At 39.1% G+C, this 16,433-nt stretch overlaps 2 protein-coding genes across 3 annotated transcripts; both read left to right on the top strand.

Annotated features, from left to right (window-relative positions):
- LOC109727205 (extra-large guanine nucleotide-binding protein 3) lies at positions 435-6,269 on the top strand. 2 transcript variants are annotated; one of them, XM_020257205.1, is made up of 9 exons: positions 435-1,657; positions 1,769-1,906; positions 2,319-2,423; positions 2,841-3,023; positions 3,354-3,531; positions 3,736-3,989; positions 4,380-4,552; positions 5,002-5,199; positions 5,501-6,269. In XM_020257205.1, the coding sequence occupies exons 1-9, from the start codon at positions 689-691 to the stop codon at positions 5,886-5,888; spliced, it is 2,586 nt and encodes an 861-aa protein (XP_020112794.1). In that variant the 5' UTR covers positions 435-688; the 3' UTR covers positions 5,889-6,269. The 2 variants fall into 2 exon arrangements, with proteins under 2 accessions (XP_020112794.1, XP_020112795.1); XM_020257206.1 differs by having other exon boundaries at positions 689-1,657; positions 3,742-3,989.
- On the top strand, positions 7,130-14,119 carry LOC109727397 (pentatricopeptide repeat-containing protein At5g27270). Its single transcript, XM_020257521.1, has 8 exons — positions 7,130-7,734; positions 8,679-10,083; positions 10,709-11,020; positions 11,590-11,694; positions 11,790-11,877; positions 11,977-12,098; positions 12,366-12,430; positions 12,720-14,119. The coding sequence occupies exons 1-8, from the start codon at positions 7,183-7,185 to the stop codon at positions 13,326-13,328; spliced, it is 3,258 nt and encodes a 1,085-aa protein (XP_020113110.1). The 5' UTR covers positions 7,130-7,182; the 3' UTR covers positions 13,329-14,119.

Below are 16,433 nucleotides of genomic sequence, written 5' to 3'. Positions count from 1 at the left end.
TCTCCCAATTCCCCAATTCGCCCCTTCCCCTCCTTGTTTTGACCACCAAATTGGCGAAAATCCCGCTCCGGATTGGGGGAAATTTGGGGATTTTGCGGTGTTGATTTCGTGGGAAGTGTTCGAGCTTTTGCGGTTGAGGTAACTTGTGTGAGCAATTTTGCTTCTACTAGGGTTTTTTTGATTGCTAGGTGGCATCCACTTTGGTGGGGGGCGAGGAAAATTTTGATTTTGGCCCCTTTTACCTCTGGTTTTGACCACCAAATTGGCAAAAATCCCCCTCCGGATTGGGAAATTGGGGGATTTTGCGGTGATGAATTCGTGGGAAGTGTTCGCGCTTTTGCGGTTGAGGTAACTTGTGTGAGCAATTTTGCTTCTACTAGGGTTTTTGTTTGCTAGGTGGAATCCACTTTGGTGGGTGGGGGGGGGGNGAAATTGATTTTGGCAACTTTTTGCCTATTTTGGGGTTGAATTTTTGCGGAGAAAGGGTTTAGTTTGAAAAAGGTGGGATTTTTACCCTGTTTTTTGTTCAGTTTTGATGAATTTGTGGTTTGGAGGTGAAAAGGTCGAATCCTGTGATGTGTTGTTGGTGATTTGAAGCTGTTTGATTTGGTTTGTGAGGCAATAGTAGCTTAAATACTTGCTCCTAGGGTTTGGTTGTTTAGGGTTAGGGAGAAGGAAAGAGAGAGAAATGGCAGAAACCCTAGATGGGAATAGTTGGCAAGAGATGTTAAGGAGGATTCTTCCTCCCGGAACCCCGATTCCCGAAGCCCCTGCCAATCTCGATTACTCTATCGCACTCGAATACGACGGCCCCCCGGTCTCCCATGAGCTCCCGAGGGTCGATCCCGTCGATTTGAATCCCTCATCAATCCCTACTGCTGAACCTGTTTCCGAATCCCAGAGGCCCGCAAATGGTTTCGCGCTGCCTGTGATCGATCCTATACCTTTGCCCGTGCCCCGGATCGCCAAATGTGCTAAACCCTCGTCGGATAGCCCCCCGGCATCGGGGGGAAGCTCCGGGTCTGTGAATTCGGTCCTGCACAACCCCGAATTCTCTGACGGTGTGTCCCGTTCAGAGTCCCATGGCTCCGCCCGCAGCTCTCCTGGGCCGAACACTAACCGGCCCGCGAACGAGCCGAAAAGAGCTTCAGTGGTCACTTTCGGCGGCGACAGTAAGTATGAAGCTAAGGAGTTCGACGAAATGTCCGAGCCGCCTCACTATGTTGCGGTATCGAGAACAGAGAAGAGGAGGAGGGTTTGCTACAGATGCGGCAAGAGGAAGTGGGAGAGTAAGGAGTCATGCCTCGTGTGCGACGCCAGGTACTGCAGTTACTGCGTGCTCAGGGCGATGGGCTCAATGCCGGAGGGGCGGAAGTGCGTGGGCTGTATAGGCCAACCGATCGATGAGTCGAAGCGGTCGAAATTAGGGAAGAGTTCGAGGATCTTATCGCGCTTGTTAAGCCCGTTGGAAGTGAGGCAGATACTGAAGGTCGAGAAGGAGTGTCCGGCCAACCAGCTCCGGCCCGAACAGCTTGTCGTGAATGGGTATCCATTAAGGCCGGAAGAGATGGGTGATTTACTAAGTTGCCCGTTACCTCCACAGAAATTAAAGCCGGGGAGGTACTGGTATGACAAAGAATCAGGTTTATGGGGAAAGGCAAGTGAATCGATAATTGTGTTCTTTTTGCATGTTTCGTGGGCTTTTATAGCTTCTGTGACGATAAATATATGTATATAAATTTTTTTCGTTCTTTTTTCTTTTTGTCAGGAAGGGGAAAAGCCAGATATGATCATTAGTAGTAATTTAAATTTTACCGGGAAGCTTCACCCTAATGCTAGCAACGGCAACACCCAAGTATATATCAATGGCAGGGAAATCACAAAATTGGAATTGAGGGTGCTAAAGGTATGTACCTTGGTACATTTAGTAGTAACTTGGGTACTTATCTATCCTTTAATCTATACTAGTTCATGTCCTTCTTGAAAGCTTTTCAATCTGTGCAATTAGGGTTTCAACAATGATTTATTAAATATTGCTGCAAATTGGTTTTGGAGTTAAATTTTGTGGGTTTACTGAAGCGTTTGGTTGCATTTAGTGGCTTTATGGTAGTGTTTGGGGAATAAATGAGACTTCCTTTTAGTTTGATTAAGAACATCGAGTGAAATTCTTAGACCAATAGAGAGAAATAGGGTGAAAGAGAAAACAAGTAGTACGTAATGTATCCAACGACCAACTGAATGCTTAATTGATGCAATTACATATTATTAGTTTTCTCCATTGTTCTTTACTGTAAAAATATCTTTTCTCCTGCTTGTAGATTGCAGGTGTGCAATGCCCGCGTGATACGCACTTTTGGGTTTATGATGATGGCCGTTACGAAGAGGAAGGCCAAAATAATATCAGGGGGAAAATCTGGGAGTCGGTAAGTGTTTTATTTCTTCGAGTGTTACGTCGCCAAGAAAAATCACCTTTTACATATACGCCACTATAATATCTGAATTTGCATATATACTCCTCCAAGTGTAGTTTCTTAGAGAAATTCCCTTAGTTTAAGTTGGGAGGTCATCTAAATTTCATGGAGAAGTTGATATTTTATTGGTGAAAGTTCTCAGATGGGCAATTTTTGTAATTACGAAATTATATGTGTTCCAATTAAGGTTTTTGAGAGGCATATATGAGGACTCAGGTTTTGTAACAAATATCGGTCAATAGATTGTTTTGAAGAGTGTATAAGAACTCCAGTTTTGTAACAAATATACGTAGATATATTATGTTGCTAAGATGTATATAATTGGAGTTTAGCTTCTCTGACAAGTGTCGCTATGCATTTGGTGAATAGGCATTTACACGTTTGGCGTGCTCCTTGTTCTCGCTACCTGTGCCCCAACAAAACACGCAAGGACTAAGAGATGAAGCTCTCTATCCTCCTAGAACTGTTCCGGATTACTTGGAGCAAAAGAGAATCCAAAAGCTTTTACTACTTGGCCCTCAGGGATCTGGGACTAGCACCATATTTAAGCAGGTGAGTTCATCTTGCTTCTAGCATAGCTGGACTTGCTCGCCGCTAGTCATATAAGTCGTACTGTTTTGGAATGTAGAACAATAAACCCTGGAAGTTTTAGAAAACATGTTTTCTTAGAAGAAATCCTACTTATAAAAAAGGAAAAGAAATAAGGGAAAAAGATACAGTTTCAATGCAGCAAATTTGTTGCTGTGCCGGCCCATGATGGAGTTATTATGTTTGGATCAAGTGATATATCATGAATCCCTTTCTTTGTTTATATCAGCTCGATGCTAGTAATTATGCATTTTATGTTATATGTTCCAACGTATGTTTAATGTTTTGAAACAGGCCAAGTTTTTGTATGGAAGTAAGTTCACTCAAGAAGAACTTGACAGCATCAAATTGATGATACAAAGCAATATGTTCAAATATCTGGGTGTTTTGCTTGAGGGTCGTGAGCGCTTTGAGGAAGAGGCATTGTCTAGGTTGGGAAATACAAACTCGCATGATCAGCATACCTCAGAGGGTAAGTCTTAGTAATAAATCAGCATTTTTGTTTTCAAAAACTATCTGAATTTTTTTTAAAAAAAAAATTGGCATGATATATTTTTATTCTCTTTCAATTTTATCATCATATTTAAACTATTTTGGGTAATTGATGAAAGGGAAAAAAAAAGTTTCCCAAAGATATTTAGGCCTGGGTGCTTCAACTAATTTTGTTGTCTTTCAGATGCAGATGAGCATGAAGCTGATGATAGATCAAATTCATGCATATACTCGATCAATGCGAGGATGAAAAAGTTCTCCGACTGGCTTCTAGATATCATAGCAATGGGGGACTTGGATGCATTTTTCCCTGCTGCAACGCGTGAATATGCTCCATTTGTTGATGAGATGTGGAAAGATCCAGCCATACAGGAAACTTATAAGAGAAAGGATGAGTTGCATTTTCTTCCTGATGTTGCCGAGTACTTCTTAAGTCGGGTAATACTTTATGAACTTTGCTCTTACATCATCACGATCACTTTTTCCTAATACAGTAAAAGTGGCGTATGATCAAGTTCATTGACCAATTCAAGTTAAGGCTTCACGTATCTTTCTCATGAGTTTAATATCCAAATGTTCTTAGATTTAAATTTATATAGTCTCCGGAAGTTTTAGACTTTTTAATATTAGGATGTTCATGTACTTTTCTGTGGACGGAGATGGGTTTGAAACAGGCATGGCGTTGTTTCAATCAGAATATACTAACTTTCATATTAGGATTCATTTTGTGCTAGTTAATCAGCTTATAAAAGAAGCACTGCAGCTTGAATAGCTCTTCAAAAGATCAAAAGAAACAGCTTTTTTGAGCAGAGAATATTTTCCTTGCAGGCGATTGAGGTGTCAAGCAATGAGTATGAGCCAACTGAGAAAGATATCTTATATGCGGAAGGAGTGACTCAAGGAAATGGACTGGCCTTCATTGAGTTCTCACTCGATGACCCCAGCCCAATGTCCGAAACATACAATGATAATATGGATACGCATTCCCAGCCGCTCAATAAGTAATTTCTCTCCTCCTCTTCATTAGGCTGGTTGTCATACAAGTGTCAAGTGATTTATGAATTATTTGATGGTTTTAGTTCAATAATTTTAATTAGAAATATGATTTGGAAGTGTTATACTTCGTGGGCGTAAGAGAGTATTGTTATGGTAAATTAAAGAACTGTAATACTGGATACACGAAGGGCTGATCTTGGCCAATGCAAAGTACAAGTAGATTAGCCAGTGTTTACATATCGGCAAGACTAAAAGTTGCCACTGTTTACATAACATTATACACTGTGAGACAAGGTAGATTTTCAAAAGATTACAACTGAAATGGTTGAGAGTATATTAATGTAATCTTTCCCTAAATATTAAGCTTTCAATTAATGCACAGAATATTAACTTGTACAACTTAATATCTCTCTCTCTCTCTCTCTCTCATATTTGTATTGTCCTCTTTGTTCAGATACCAGCTTATCAGAGTAAGTGCAAAGGGGATCAGTGAGGGGTGCAAGTGGGTCGAGATGTTTGAGGACGTCCGCGCTGTTATATTCTGCTTGGCGCTTAGCGACTACGACCAGCTCGGAGCCCCTGCCTGCGGCAGCAATAAGCCGCTCCAGAATAAGATGATGCAAAGCAGGGAGCTATTCGAGGCCACAGTCAGGTTCCTTTCTTTCCTTTTTGTTAAGTTATATAAAACAAAAGCGTAAGCTACCAGAGAACGGCGTTTTTAATTGATATTAAAACATGGTTCAATTGCTTAGCTTATTTTCTTCTCTCTTTTTTTTCATATGATTGATTCGATATAGCGGCTCGAGTTATGATCGCTTAGTTCTAGTTCTGTACTCGAACTTTTAGCAAAATTTTAGTTTAGTTTCAGAGCTTCGGCGTTTAACTGTCCATTCCCGGCCTCTGTATTCTATGTTCTAATGCTTTAACATTATTTCGGTTCTAATAAAAACCAGGCAACCTTGCTTCCGAGACACCCCGTTCGTGCTTGTGCTGAACAAGTACGACCTCTTCGAGGAGAAGATCAGCCGCGTGCCGCTGTCCACGTGCGAGTGGTTCGACGACTTCTGCCCCGTCCGCACCCACCACAACAACCAAGCCCTCGCCCACCAAGCGTACTTCTACGTCGCGATGAAGTTCAAAGACCTCTACTTCTCCCTCACGAATCAGAAACTGTTCGTGTGGCAAGCCCGGGCCCGCGACCGCCCCTCGCTCGACGAGGGGTTCAAGTACATCCGAGAGGTGCTCCGGTGGGAGGAGGAGAAGGACGAGAATTACTACCAGGAGGACTCATTTTATAGTACCACTGAGTTGAGCTCCTCACCATTCATCAGGCCAGAATAATAGTAGTAATAATAATAATTACAACAACAACAACAACAACAACAACAACAACAGCAACAAGCACTACCAAGAGGGAGAATGGAAGTTTTTTAGGTTTCGTCCTCGAGTTTTCGATTATTGTGGAGGAGGGGCTTGTGAGTGACTGATCTTATAGCAGGGATCATAAATAATTGTATATTATTAACAAAGTCTTTCAGCTTATTTGATGTATCTTCTGTGTGATTTTAATTGAAGTAGTGGTGTATGTGCATTTTATTCTATTTTTTTTGCGATGTCGAAGAGAACATTGTGTTGCATTTTTTTTTCTTTTTTTTTTCCCTTCATCTTTTGGTATATGGAAATATTAAGAAGAGTTAATGTTGTAGTGAATCTAGTATCAAAGATGTTGTTCTTGAAAATATCATTATGTGGACATTTTTGTTGGTGAAATGTGCATAGAATGTATTTTAGTTGCAAAGGATAAGCACATTTAATTCATCATTTCTATAATATGAATATTTATGTTATCTTTTCCTCCTCAACCTATTTTGAGTATTTGCTTGCTTAGATGTGTGAATATGTAACATTATATTTAATTCATCATCTCTATAAAACATTACTTAAATATATAACTTTTACAGGCAAATGGATGAAACCTTCCTAAACTACATTCATGTTTTTTTTTTTTTTTTTTTGGTAAAAATATATAAAATTTAGTTTAACTATTATCTAGTTTGATCTGGCTATCTGACTTATCTAATTTTTTAATTTATTTGATTTGAATTAGTGACTTTCTAACTTCAAAATTTAAACATGTTGTTTGTCTTTTCGGATTTAGTTAGTACACTTTATATAATTTATGTAACTATAAATTTATAATTAGCATAAATTTTATATCAGGCGAGCGATCATATTATTTTAAATCAAATAAATTAAAAGATTGAGTACTAAAATTAGAGTTTCGAAACGTTAGATAGTTGAATTAAAATGAACTATAGTTCCAGTAAGCTTTGCACATTTTTACCCTTTTTCTTTTTTTTTTAAAAGCGTTATGAATTGACCGCAAATTACGCCATTGCCCATTTTTCTAGATTGATAAGAAGTCGCTAATTACTTGAGAACGTTGCCGACTTCGTTCGAGGAGCAAAACCAAAAACGGCAACGAATTACATGAAGTGCCGAATCACGTGCATCGCACGTGACGAGCGTTATCCTCAACGTTTCCCCGACACATCTTCGTCCCCGCCAAATGCAAACAAAACCCCTAGCGAGCGATCAGAAACCCCAGAGGTAGGGTTTCTCCTCCGCGACCACAATGGATTCCCTCCGCTCCCCGTTCCTCTCCCCCTTCCCCTCTCCCTCCCCCAACCAACCCCATCGTCGTCTCCCCTCCCCCGCCCCTCTCCGCTCCGCCCTCTCCTCCGACCCCTGGTCCCTCAGCTCCGGCAATGGCGGCAGCGGCGGCGGCGGCGAGAGGCCCCGAACCAATCCCTACCGCCGGAACCCTCGGAAGCCCCTCTCCGACGACGACGCGCGGCGCATCATCCGCGCCAAGGCGGCGTACCTCAGCCGCCTCCGCCGCAACCAGGGGAGCGGCGCCGAGACCCCGCGGTGGATCCGCCGCACGCCGGAGCAGATGGTGAGGTACATCGAGGGCGACCGCGACGGGCACCTGTACGGGAGGCACGTGGTGGCCGCGATCCGGGCGGTGCGGGGCCTCTCGTCGCGGCCCGAGGGCTCCTACAACATGCGGGAGGTGATGGCGTCGTTCGTGGCGAAGCTCAGCTTCAGGGAGATGTGCATCGTGCTCAAGGAGCAGCGCGGGTGGCGCCAGGTTCGGGACTTCTTCGAATGGATGAAGTTGCAGGTGAGCAGAGGAATTAAGAAAACAGAAACAAAAATGGAACCTTTGGTTTGTTCTCTACATGAATTATCGGTGGTTCTGAATTGGTGAAAGCTACTTGTTAGATTATTTTTGCTTTTATCATGAGTTGGTTTTTGAGTACAGTGATAACTGAGAACAAAATCCATTGTGTCTTTCGTTTTAGATCATAAGAACAACTGTGATGGTAGAGGATAATTTCGATTGTTGTGGGGATAACTAGGATAAAATGCGAGGAATAACATAACATAGTTTTTGGGTTATTCGAGAATACATTGGTTTGACAAAAACAACTATAATAGGGGGTTATTCCTTTCCAGTGAAATAAAGAGTGCAATTCTGAATTATTATCCACATATTGTTTACCTACCAATTAATGCCTTTGAATTTGCTTGCTAGATTATGTTTTGATTCTTGGTTTGTTGCGAATTACGCCATTTTCCACTAAGTAGTAGCTGTTCTACAATTTATGGATAGTAGTTAGTTTAAAACATGCCTAAAGGAACTAGCGGGTTGGAACCCATTCTTGGTCCTACTCTTTTCAAATTTTGATCTAGTTTATCATCTTTAGGCGGTATCTAGTATCTACTATGCTTGTGTACATATTTGAAAGGGTGAGTGTTGAACTAATCTGTTATAAAACTGATGCAGAAAGAGTTCTTAACTTTTTATGCATGTTCTAGAAGTATGATAATGACGGGTAGAGACAAAGATTTCTCTATCGTAGTCGCTATTTTAACAAGCTGATATAGTCTTTCAATGAAATATCGCTTTAATAGGTCATGGTAGCTGGCGAAGTCGTGAGTCAATTTCGTTGAATATAAACTGAAAGTTATGCATTTACCTGTTAAATTTTTTCTCTTGATTTTATTGAGACCTTTAAACTGAAACAATCTTCACTGACCCTCATCAGTTGGTTGCTTGTGCAGCTGTGTTACAAACCTAGTGTTATTGTCTACACTATTGTTCTTAGGGCTTATGGCCAAGTTGGAAAGATCAAACTAGCTGAACAGATCTTTCTGGAGATGCTCGAAGCTGGTTGTGAACCTGACGAAGTGGCTTGTGGAACTCTTCTGTGTGCTTATGCTAGGTGGGGCCGGCATAAAGACATGTTGCTATTCTATTCAGCTGTTCGTAGAAGAGGTGTCTTACCTTCTATTGCCGTATTTAACTTCATGATTTCATCTTTGCAAAAGCAGAAGCTGCATGGAAAAGTCATCCAGTTGTGGAAGCAAATGTTGGAAGTAGAAGTAGCGCCGAATCGCTTCACTTATACAATTGTTATTAGCTCACATGTTAAAGAAGATCTCATGGAGGAGGCTTTGGATATTTTTGGGAAAATGAAGAAAGCTGGATTTATCCCTGAAGAGGCAACATACGGTCATTTAATCAGCTTAACCGCCAAAAATGGCAAAAGGGAAGAAGCATTAAGACTTTATGAAGAGATGAGACCTTCGGGTATTATCCCAAGTAACTACACCTGTGCCTCCATGCTTAATCTATATTATAAGCATTCAGATTACTCGAAAGCTCTCTCACTTTTTGCAGAGATGGAAAGAAATAAAATTGTTCCTGATGAAGTCATTTATGGAATACTTGTTAGGATATATGGAAAACTCGGACTTTATGAGGATGCAGAAAGAACATTCAAAGAGATTGAAGCATTGGGTATTCTTAGCGATGAGAAAACATATGTGGCGATGGCTCAAGTTCATATTAGTGCTGGGAATTATGAAAAAGCACTAGAAGTTTTGGAAGTTATGAGGTCTAGAAACGTTGAACTGTCGAATTTTGCATATAGTGCTTTACTTCGATGTTATGTTGCCAAGGAAGACGTAGCTTCGGCAGAAGCTGCTTTTCAAGCACTATCTAAAGCTAGCCTTCCTGATGCTGTTTGCTTTAATGATTTACTTGTGTTGTATGTAAAATTGGGTCTTCTGGAAAAGGCCAAGGGATTGATCTCCCAAATGAGAGAAAATGAGCTTAAATTTGATGAGAACCTCTATAAGACTGTTATGGAAGTATACTGCAGAGAGGGAAAGATCGACGATGCTGAAAAATTACTTGAAGATATGGAGAATAATGGGTTTGGTATGGATAAAACAACTAGGGCATCGCTAATGGCATTATATGGGAAAGCAGGAGAGCTTAGGAAAGCAGAGAATTTGTTAAGGACAACACAGCAACCAGATACCAATGCACTTGGTGTAATGCTCCGCATATATTTGGAAACTGGTGATAGCTATAATTCCAATGAGATCTTGAAATCCATGTTGGAGACAAATTTTGGTCTATCTGCAGCATGCCAATTGATCTGCAAATTTGCTAGGGAAGGCAAGCAACTTAACTTGTTCAAATATGAATGCTCATTGTACATTTAGCGCTTACTTTGCTTGGCTTTTGAAACAGCTTTTTCCACCAAGGAGCAGCAACCAGGCATTTGAAAACAATAAAGATCTGGAACTTTTGCTGTGGTGGGGAGCTAAAATGAATCTTTGGGCCCTAAAGCATAAGCTCCACTTTGATGCAGAAGATGTTAGAAGGATTTTAGTGAAAGTAGTTGTTAATGCTTTTTGAACAGCTCAACTTAAACAAGAACTCTGCTGGAGCTTTAATTGGCCAAAAAGTCCTTAGGGTGGTCTCTTTGGCATTGTTGAAGCTTTTGTAGAAGTGCTGTTTGAATAGAGGTTTTTTTGTGGGGATCTTCCAAAACAGCTTCCTGCTGTAGTTGAACTAGAAGTATTCAATTGGAGCTTCAGCTTCTAGGTCCAGGAGTTCGTTTCAGCTCGCAGCCGCAGCATAAGCTCCAGACTTTCTATTTGCAAAAATTGCAGTTGCTGCTCTTCAGAATAGAGAATCAGGTGCAAAAGAAAGCCAAACATGCACCAGTGGGTTTGGCACAGCTTATGGTTTTGACACACTTCTCTTCTGACTGGTCCATTTTGTGATTTATCTGCAGGGAATATAGCGCGGGCTCAGTTCTTATACGACCAATTAATTAAATTAGGTTTCAGACCTGAGGACTCTGCAGCTGCTTCTTTAATTACTCGATATGGTCAGATCCAGCAGTTAGAACAAGCCCAGGAAGTTTTTAAGTCAGCGTCGAACTCTTTGGCAATAGGAGCAACTCTTTGCAATGCCATGGTTGATGCTTTTTGCAAATGTGGCAAAGTTGATGAAGCAAACCAACTCTACAGGGAATCAGTTAGTCTCGGCAATACGCAAGATGCAGTCACTATCAGCATACTTGTAAATGCTTTAGCTAAGCATGGTATGCATTTGCTTTATCTTGGGTGTTTACTTTGATCTTCTATGTTGTTCTTTTTCAGTCTTGTAACTTGTGAGAGTAGAATAGCCACGTAGTGTCGAGAAGACTTAAAACTAGTTGGGATTTGGGGATTGGGAAAAAAGACAAAAGAAAATCAACTAATGGATATACCTGAATGAAATAGAGCTAGAATTTCATCTGAAACATAGCAGAGTGGAACAGGGCCAGATCAAATAATAGGATCTGTATTTTTGGGGCGACAAGTTAAGTGTGTTTTGGCTGTTGTCATCGTAATTGTTGTTGATGCGAGTAATTGTACAAATAATTTGGTACAGTTCATGATTTTCATGATTCATGATGTGATCTCTGGAAGAACAAAATTAGCTTGGTTTGGTAGAACTGTCTCTGTTTCCTTCTTTTGGTACTTATTAAAATAAAGATAATTAACCTGTGAAGAATAGTTGAGACGAGTTCTGTGTATCCTCTTTTTTGTCGGAAATTTTGTGGGCGTCACATGTAAAATACTACAAAAGCATTATATTCTGATGAGTTGCTTTGTTTGTTTCTTTAAGGGAAACATCAGGAGGCAGAGTGCATTATCAATCGAAGTTTGGACTATGAAGTGGCACTTGATACTGTTGCATATAATACTTTTATTAAGTCTATGCTAGATGCAGGTTCGGCATATACTTTTTTTATGATTCCATTACTTTAGAAAAGAAGCTGGTGTTTTGGGACGATTATTAACTAATAGAACTCAAAATCCATGCAGGTAAGTTGCACTCCGCCATCAGTATATATGATCGCATGATCTCTTCTGGTGTGCCTCCGTCTCTTCAAACTTACAACACAATGATTAGGTAACTGATTTTTGTTTTTCATTTTTCTCTCCTAATATTTTCAAATTCTTTCGAATTTGAATATTCTAGCATAATTTGCTTTCACACTATTGAATGTAGTGTTTATGGCCAAGGAGGCAAATTGGAGAACGCTATTGAGATGTTTAATGCTGCGAAGGACTTGGGCTTTTCTGTTGATGAGAAAGCATACACAAATATGCTTACCTACTATGGGAAAGCTGGTGTGTTTCCTGTGCCTCTTTCTAGCTTCTTTTTTTTTTGCATACTAGGATAAATTTAACATTGAATTTATTGAAATATTTTCCACAGAAACAATGACCTTCATATTGGGCTTTTATGTACATATCCTCGCATAATTATATCTACTTAAACATATCCCCCTGCAAATTCCAAATTTGCTGGGACATATATGTAAATAGAAATATGGAGTGGTATAATTGTATGCCTCAATAATGTATGCTGGGATGTCTATTGTTTTCATACTGCAGGTCGGTGCCCGGAGGCATCTCTATTATTCAGTAAAATGAAGGAAGATGGAATTATACCTGGAAAGGTATGTGGATATTGATATTAAATATTAATTTTTATATATATATATATATATAAAATTTTTGACATGATCCTGCTCATTAATAGGATATCCAAATGTAGTTTCTCTCGCCATTTTTAGACCATAAAACTTACTTCTTTTGCATTAATAGATTCAAAATGGCATTTTCTAGAAGGAAATACATTTTCTATGAAGTAACTAATGTTTTTGTGTTATGATTTACTGATTTCAGTATCAGTACATGTAAATTTTGTTCGAGAAAATCTCAAATAATTCTTAAATGGCCGTGCAGATCAGTTACAATTCCATGATCAACGTCTACGCCACTTCTGGTCTACACCGCAAAGTGGAAATCCTTTTCCAAGAGATGCTGGAAACTGGGCATCGTCCCGATTCTTTTACCTATCTCGCACTGATCCGAGCCTACACCGAAAGTGGAAATTACCTCAAAGTGGAGGAAACAATTCATGAAATGCTAAACGAGGGGATAACTCCCTCGTGTTCCCATTTCAATCACCTCATTTTCGCCCTTTTAAAGGAAGGGCTTATTCTAGAAGCCCAAAGAATGTACAACCAAATGCGGCAAATGGAGATAGCTCCTGATTTGGCTTGTTGTAGAAGCATGATGAGGGCTTATTTGGATTACGGTCTTATAAACGAAGGCATTTCTTTCTTTGAGACAATCAACGAGTCTATAAAGCCCGACAGTTTCATCTTCAGTGCGGCCATTCATCTCTACGAGTACGCGGGAAAAGAATCTGAAGCTGGGGATATTTTCGACACGATGAATATATTAGGTCTCTTGTTTCTGAGAAATTTAAGGGTCGGAGCGAAGTGTGAAACTGCATCGGAAGCTAACACTAGAATTCAAACTGAGGGTGGGGAAGTACACTGTATATAGGCGAATATAGTGGATAACTTCGATGAAGCGGCATCGAATGAATTCTGATATGGCTGAGAAACTGCAACATAATTTACTACTGGTCCATAACGTATCGTATTTGATTTTTTGGTGACAGAGAGAGATTAGTGACAAATGCATCGAGATCGAGATTGAGGTCGAGAGATTGAAAGAGATAGATCGGGGAATCATTGGGCCAAGGATCGGACAGGCACGCTCCAACTGCAGGCCATTTTGCATCAACAGACCATCAGTCTTTTCCTGATTTTGCAGTTTAAAACCCACATCTTTGTTTGTTCTCGAAACTGTCGTATAAAATATCTCCAGCACCTGGCGCGAACTGAGTCCATAGATATGAATTACAAAATGTGCCAGGTTGTGTTTCATGTCATAAAAAGGAGATTTTAGTCTCGAATTGCAGAAACAGAAATCTGTGGGTTAAAACTGCAAAATCGAAAAGAACAATGTGTATGTATTACTTCCGCGAAATCCCTCAAATGTTTCAGATTGAACTTAAGGAGCCATGGTATGTTAACAACCAAGCTGAAAAATTTTGCTTGCTGATGAGGAGAAATAAATTCATTTTTCGTCGAATATTTGTATCTCTGTTACTGTTTCAAATGTGGTTAGCATAGAATGGTTCATAAACTGGTGAGAAAATGAGGTGGATGGTGTAAAATTCTTCTGATGTCTTTTGGTTTTATGTATACTGTTATATTACTTGCAAGTAACTCTTGTGAGTTATTTTTGTCAAAAAGTGCATAATATTACTAGCAATTTTCTTGGTTTTATGTGTATTGTTTTATGTTAATATGCATAATTACTAAAGTAATATTTATCTAAGTTTTACAGTTATTATAATATAGAAATACAAAATTCATTCCATCTTATTAAGTTTAAGTGTCACTTAGAAAAAATGATTTTAAAATATGTATTTCTAGGTGTTATAAGATACTTGTTTTCGTTTTTCATTCATGCGGAGTACTTACAAAATTTTTATTTTAAATAAAGTACTAAAGCTACAATAATATCTCTGCGCGCAAATACCCCAATGGATCGCGAGTAAGTACCCCAATGGACGTTTAGAGTACACAAAGATTCTCCTGTTCCTCTCTAACAAGATAGCCCATCAGGCCGCAGCAATAGTCACTAAATCTCTACAGCCTTGAGCTCCTCCTCTTGTGTTATAGTTTGCCTTCCAAATTTTCTTAGAGGAAGAGCTCCTCCTCTTGTGTTATAGTTTGCCTCCCAAATTTTCTTAGAGGAAGAGAAACGTTTGTTTGGAAGAAACCCCTCCACTAAAATCGTAGTAACGTTAAATAGTTGGTCTACCGTCTCCACCCCCTCTAAACAGAAGACATACTTCTCTTCGCCGCTCCATCCTCTTTTTTTGAGATTATCCATTGTCAGCAACTTATTTTTCAATACTAACCACAAATAGATTTTTAACTTTGAGAGGGGCCCGGATCTTCCATAGTCGACCGAAACTCTTGTTAATAATACCACCATTTTGTAGAAACAAGTGAAGTGATTTGACAGAAAATAACTCTAAGTGGGCCCATCGCCATTTTACTTCGTCTCGACTTTTACATAGGGATACAGTAGAAATCAACTCCTTAATATCCTATACTTGGATACTATCTGTTGGGTAGGTAGGAGAGAACCCACCCAGGATAGTGCGCCACTTCCACCCGTGTCTGCTCCAACAATCGTTAACTCTTTTAATTGTAACTCTATCAAAGATGTTCGGAAAAGAAGTGCGCAATGAAGCTTGATCAATCCAGATATCGTCCCAAAAATTAACCATATGTTCATCCTCGATTGAAAAAGATATCCCACACTTACAGAGATCTCTAGTTATTAGGACACTCCGCTACCATACAGAGTAAGGTCTGAACGACTGACCTTCCATAAGCTGTTTCCTCCTTTGATAGTACATATCAGTGATGAGGGCTCTCCATTAATGATTGTTATGTGAAAAGAACTTCCACCACCATTTTGTTAGTAGTGAATTTGAATTTTATTTTGACAAGAATTGAGTTTGGTGTATACAAAAGTATTTTTTTGATTTTCTCCAATGTCTCAAATTGTTTGTGCAAAATATAATTTCTAAAATTAGAATAACTGAGAAGAGATAAAATAAATTATAGTTGATAAGCTTTTGCTAACTAACACATTAGAAAGGCACGAAGCATTCATTCTTTTCCTTCAAGGAAATTGAGGCATGTTAAGTATGAAACATCTGCCCACCCTATCACATGATATTCGCAAGGCATCGTTAGTTTTAGCGCCAATTGCTTATATATCTCTAAAAAGTTTTCGACTTTCTGATTTATTTCTCTTAAAAGGTTAATATTCAAAATATCTTTTTCACATTCCAACATATTTTCAATATATCCCTAGAGTTAAATTTTTAGCTATAACTGTTATCTCTATAAAATTACTATATTACCCTTTCAAATATACCCTTCTACCATCAACAACTTTTCTTATTTGCCCTTAAGTTAGGAGGCACAAAAAGTATTTTGATTTTTGGTCTTTTCAAATATACCTTTCTATCATCACCAACATTTCTTATTTGTCTTAAGTTAACTTGGGTTGTGATGAAAATCATACTTTCAACTTAAAATTTTGATAAGCAAATTAAGTGAGTGGTTGTGATGAAATCCCTTAACTGTGGAGGGGAAAAGATAGGAGATTTCTTATTTAAAAGCAGATTCCTACTTGCCATAGGATAAAGTACACAATGTTTCTACTGTTAAATATAAAAACATATAAACACTGTTCTTTACCGGCTTAAATTTTTAGAGAATAATAATTGTTTTGTATTACTTAACATAGTATCAGAGCAGGAAGTCCTTAGTTCGAATCACGTCGGACTTTTAGCATTATTAATTTTCTCCTATTTAATTCAAATTCACGGCATGGGCCTTACAAAAAATCTCGAGTCTCTATCAATTTAAATTTTTAGAGTATAACAGTTGTTTCGTATTATTTAACATTTACTTTAAAAATAGATATAACTAGACGTTGTGTTAACACAATGAAAAATATAAAAAGCATATATATAATTCATGATACTTAATAGATAATAAGAAGTTTTCA

This window comes from Ananas comosus, linkage group 22 (assembly GCF_001540865.1).
Source record: "Ananas comosus cultivar F153 linkage group 22, ASM154086v1, whole genome shotgun sequence".
Taxonomy (NCBI): Eukaryota; Viridiplantae; Streptophyta; class Magnoliopsida; order Poales; family Bromeliaceae; genus Ananas; species Ananas comosus.
This window is presented reverse-complemented; position numbering and strand designations above follow the sequence as displayed.

Bases quoted from the DNA above. Each gene is read 5' to 3' on its own strand.
- LOC109727205 (XM_020257205.1), top strand. From the start codon at position 689: ATGGCAGAAACCCTAGATGGGAATAGTTGGCAAGAGATGTTAAGGAGG. The intron at 2,424-2,840 runs GTAAGTGTTTTA...TTTGGTGAATAG, and splicing joins GGGGGAAAATCTGGGAGTCG to GCATTTACACGTTTGGCGTG. The intron at 3,990-4,379 runs GTAATACTTTAT...TTTTCCTTGCAG, and splicing joins CCGAGTACTTCTTAAGTCGG to GCGATTGAGGTGTCAAGCAA.
- LOC109727397 (XM_020257521.1), top strand. From the start codon at position 7,183: ATGGATTCCCTCCGCTCCCCGTTCCTCTCCCCCTTCCCCTCTCCCTCC. The intron at 7,735-8,678 runs GTGAGCAGAGGA...TTGCTTGTGCAG, and splicing joins TCGAATGGATGAAGTTGCAG to CTGTGTTACAAACCTAGTGT. The intron at 12,431-12,719 runs GTATGTGGATAT...ATGGCCGTGCAG, and splicing joins ATGGAATTATACCTGGAAAG to ATCAGTTACAATTCCATGAT.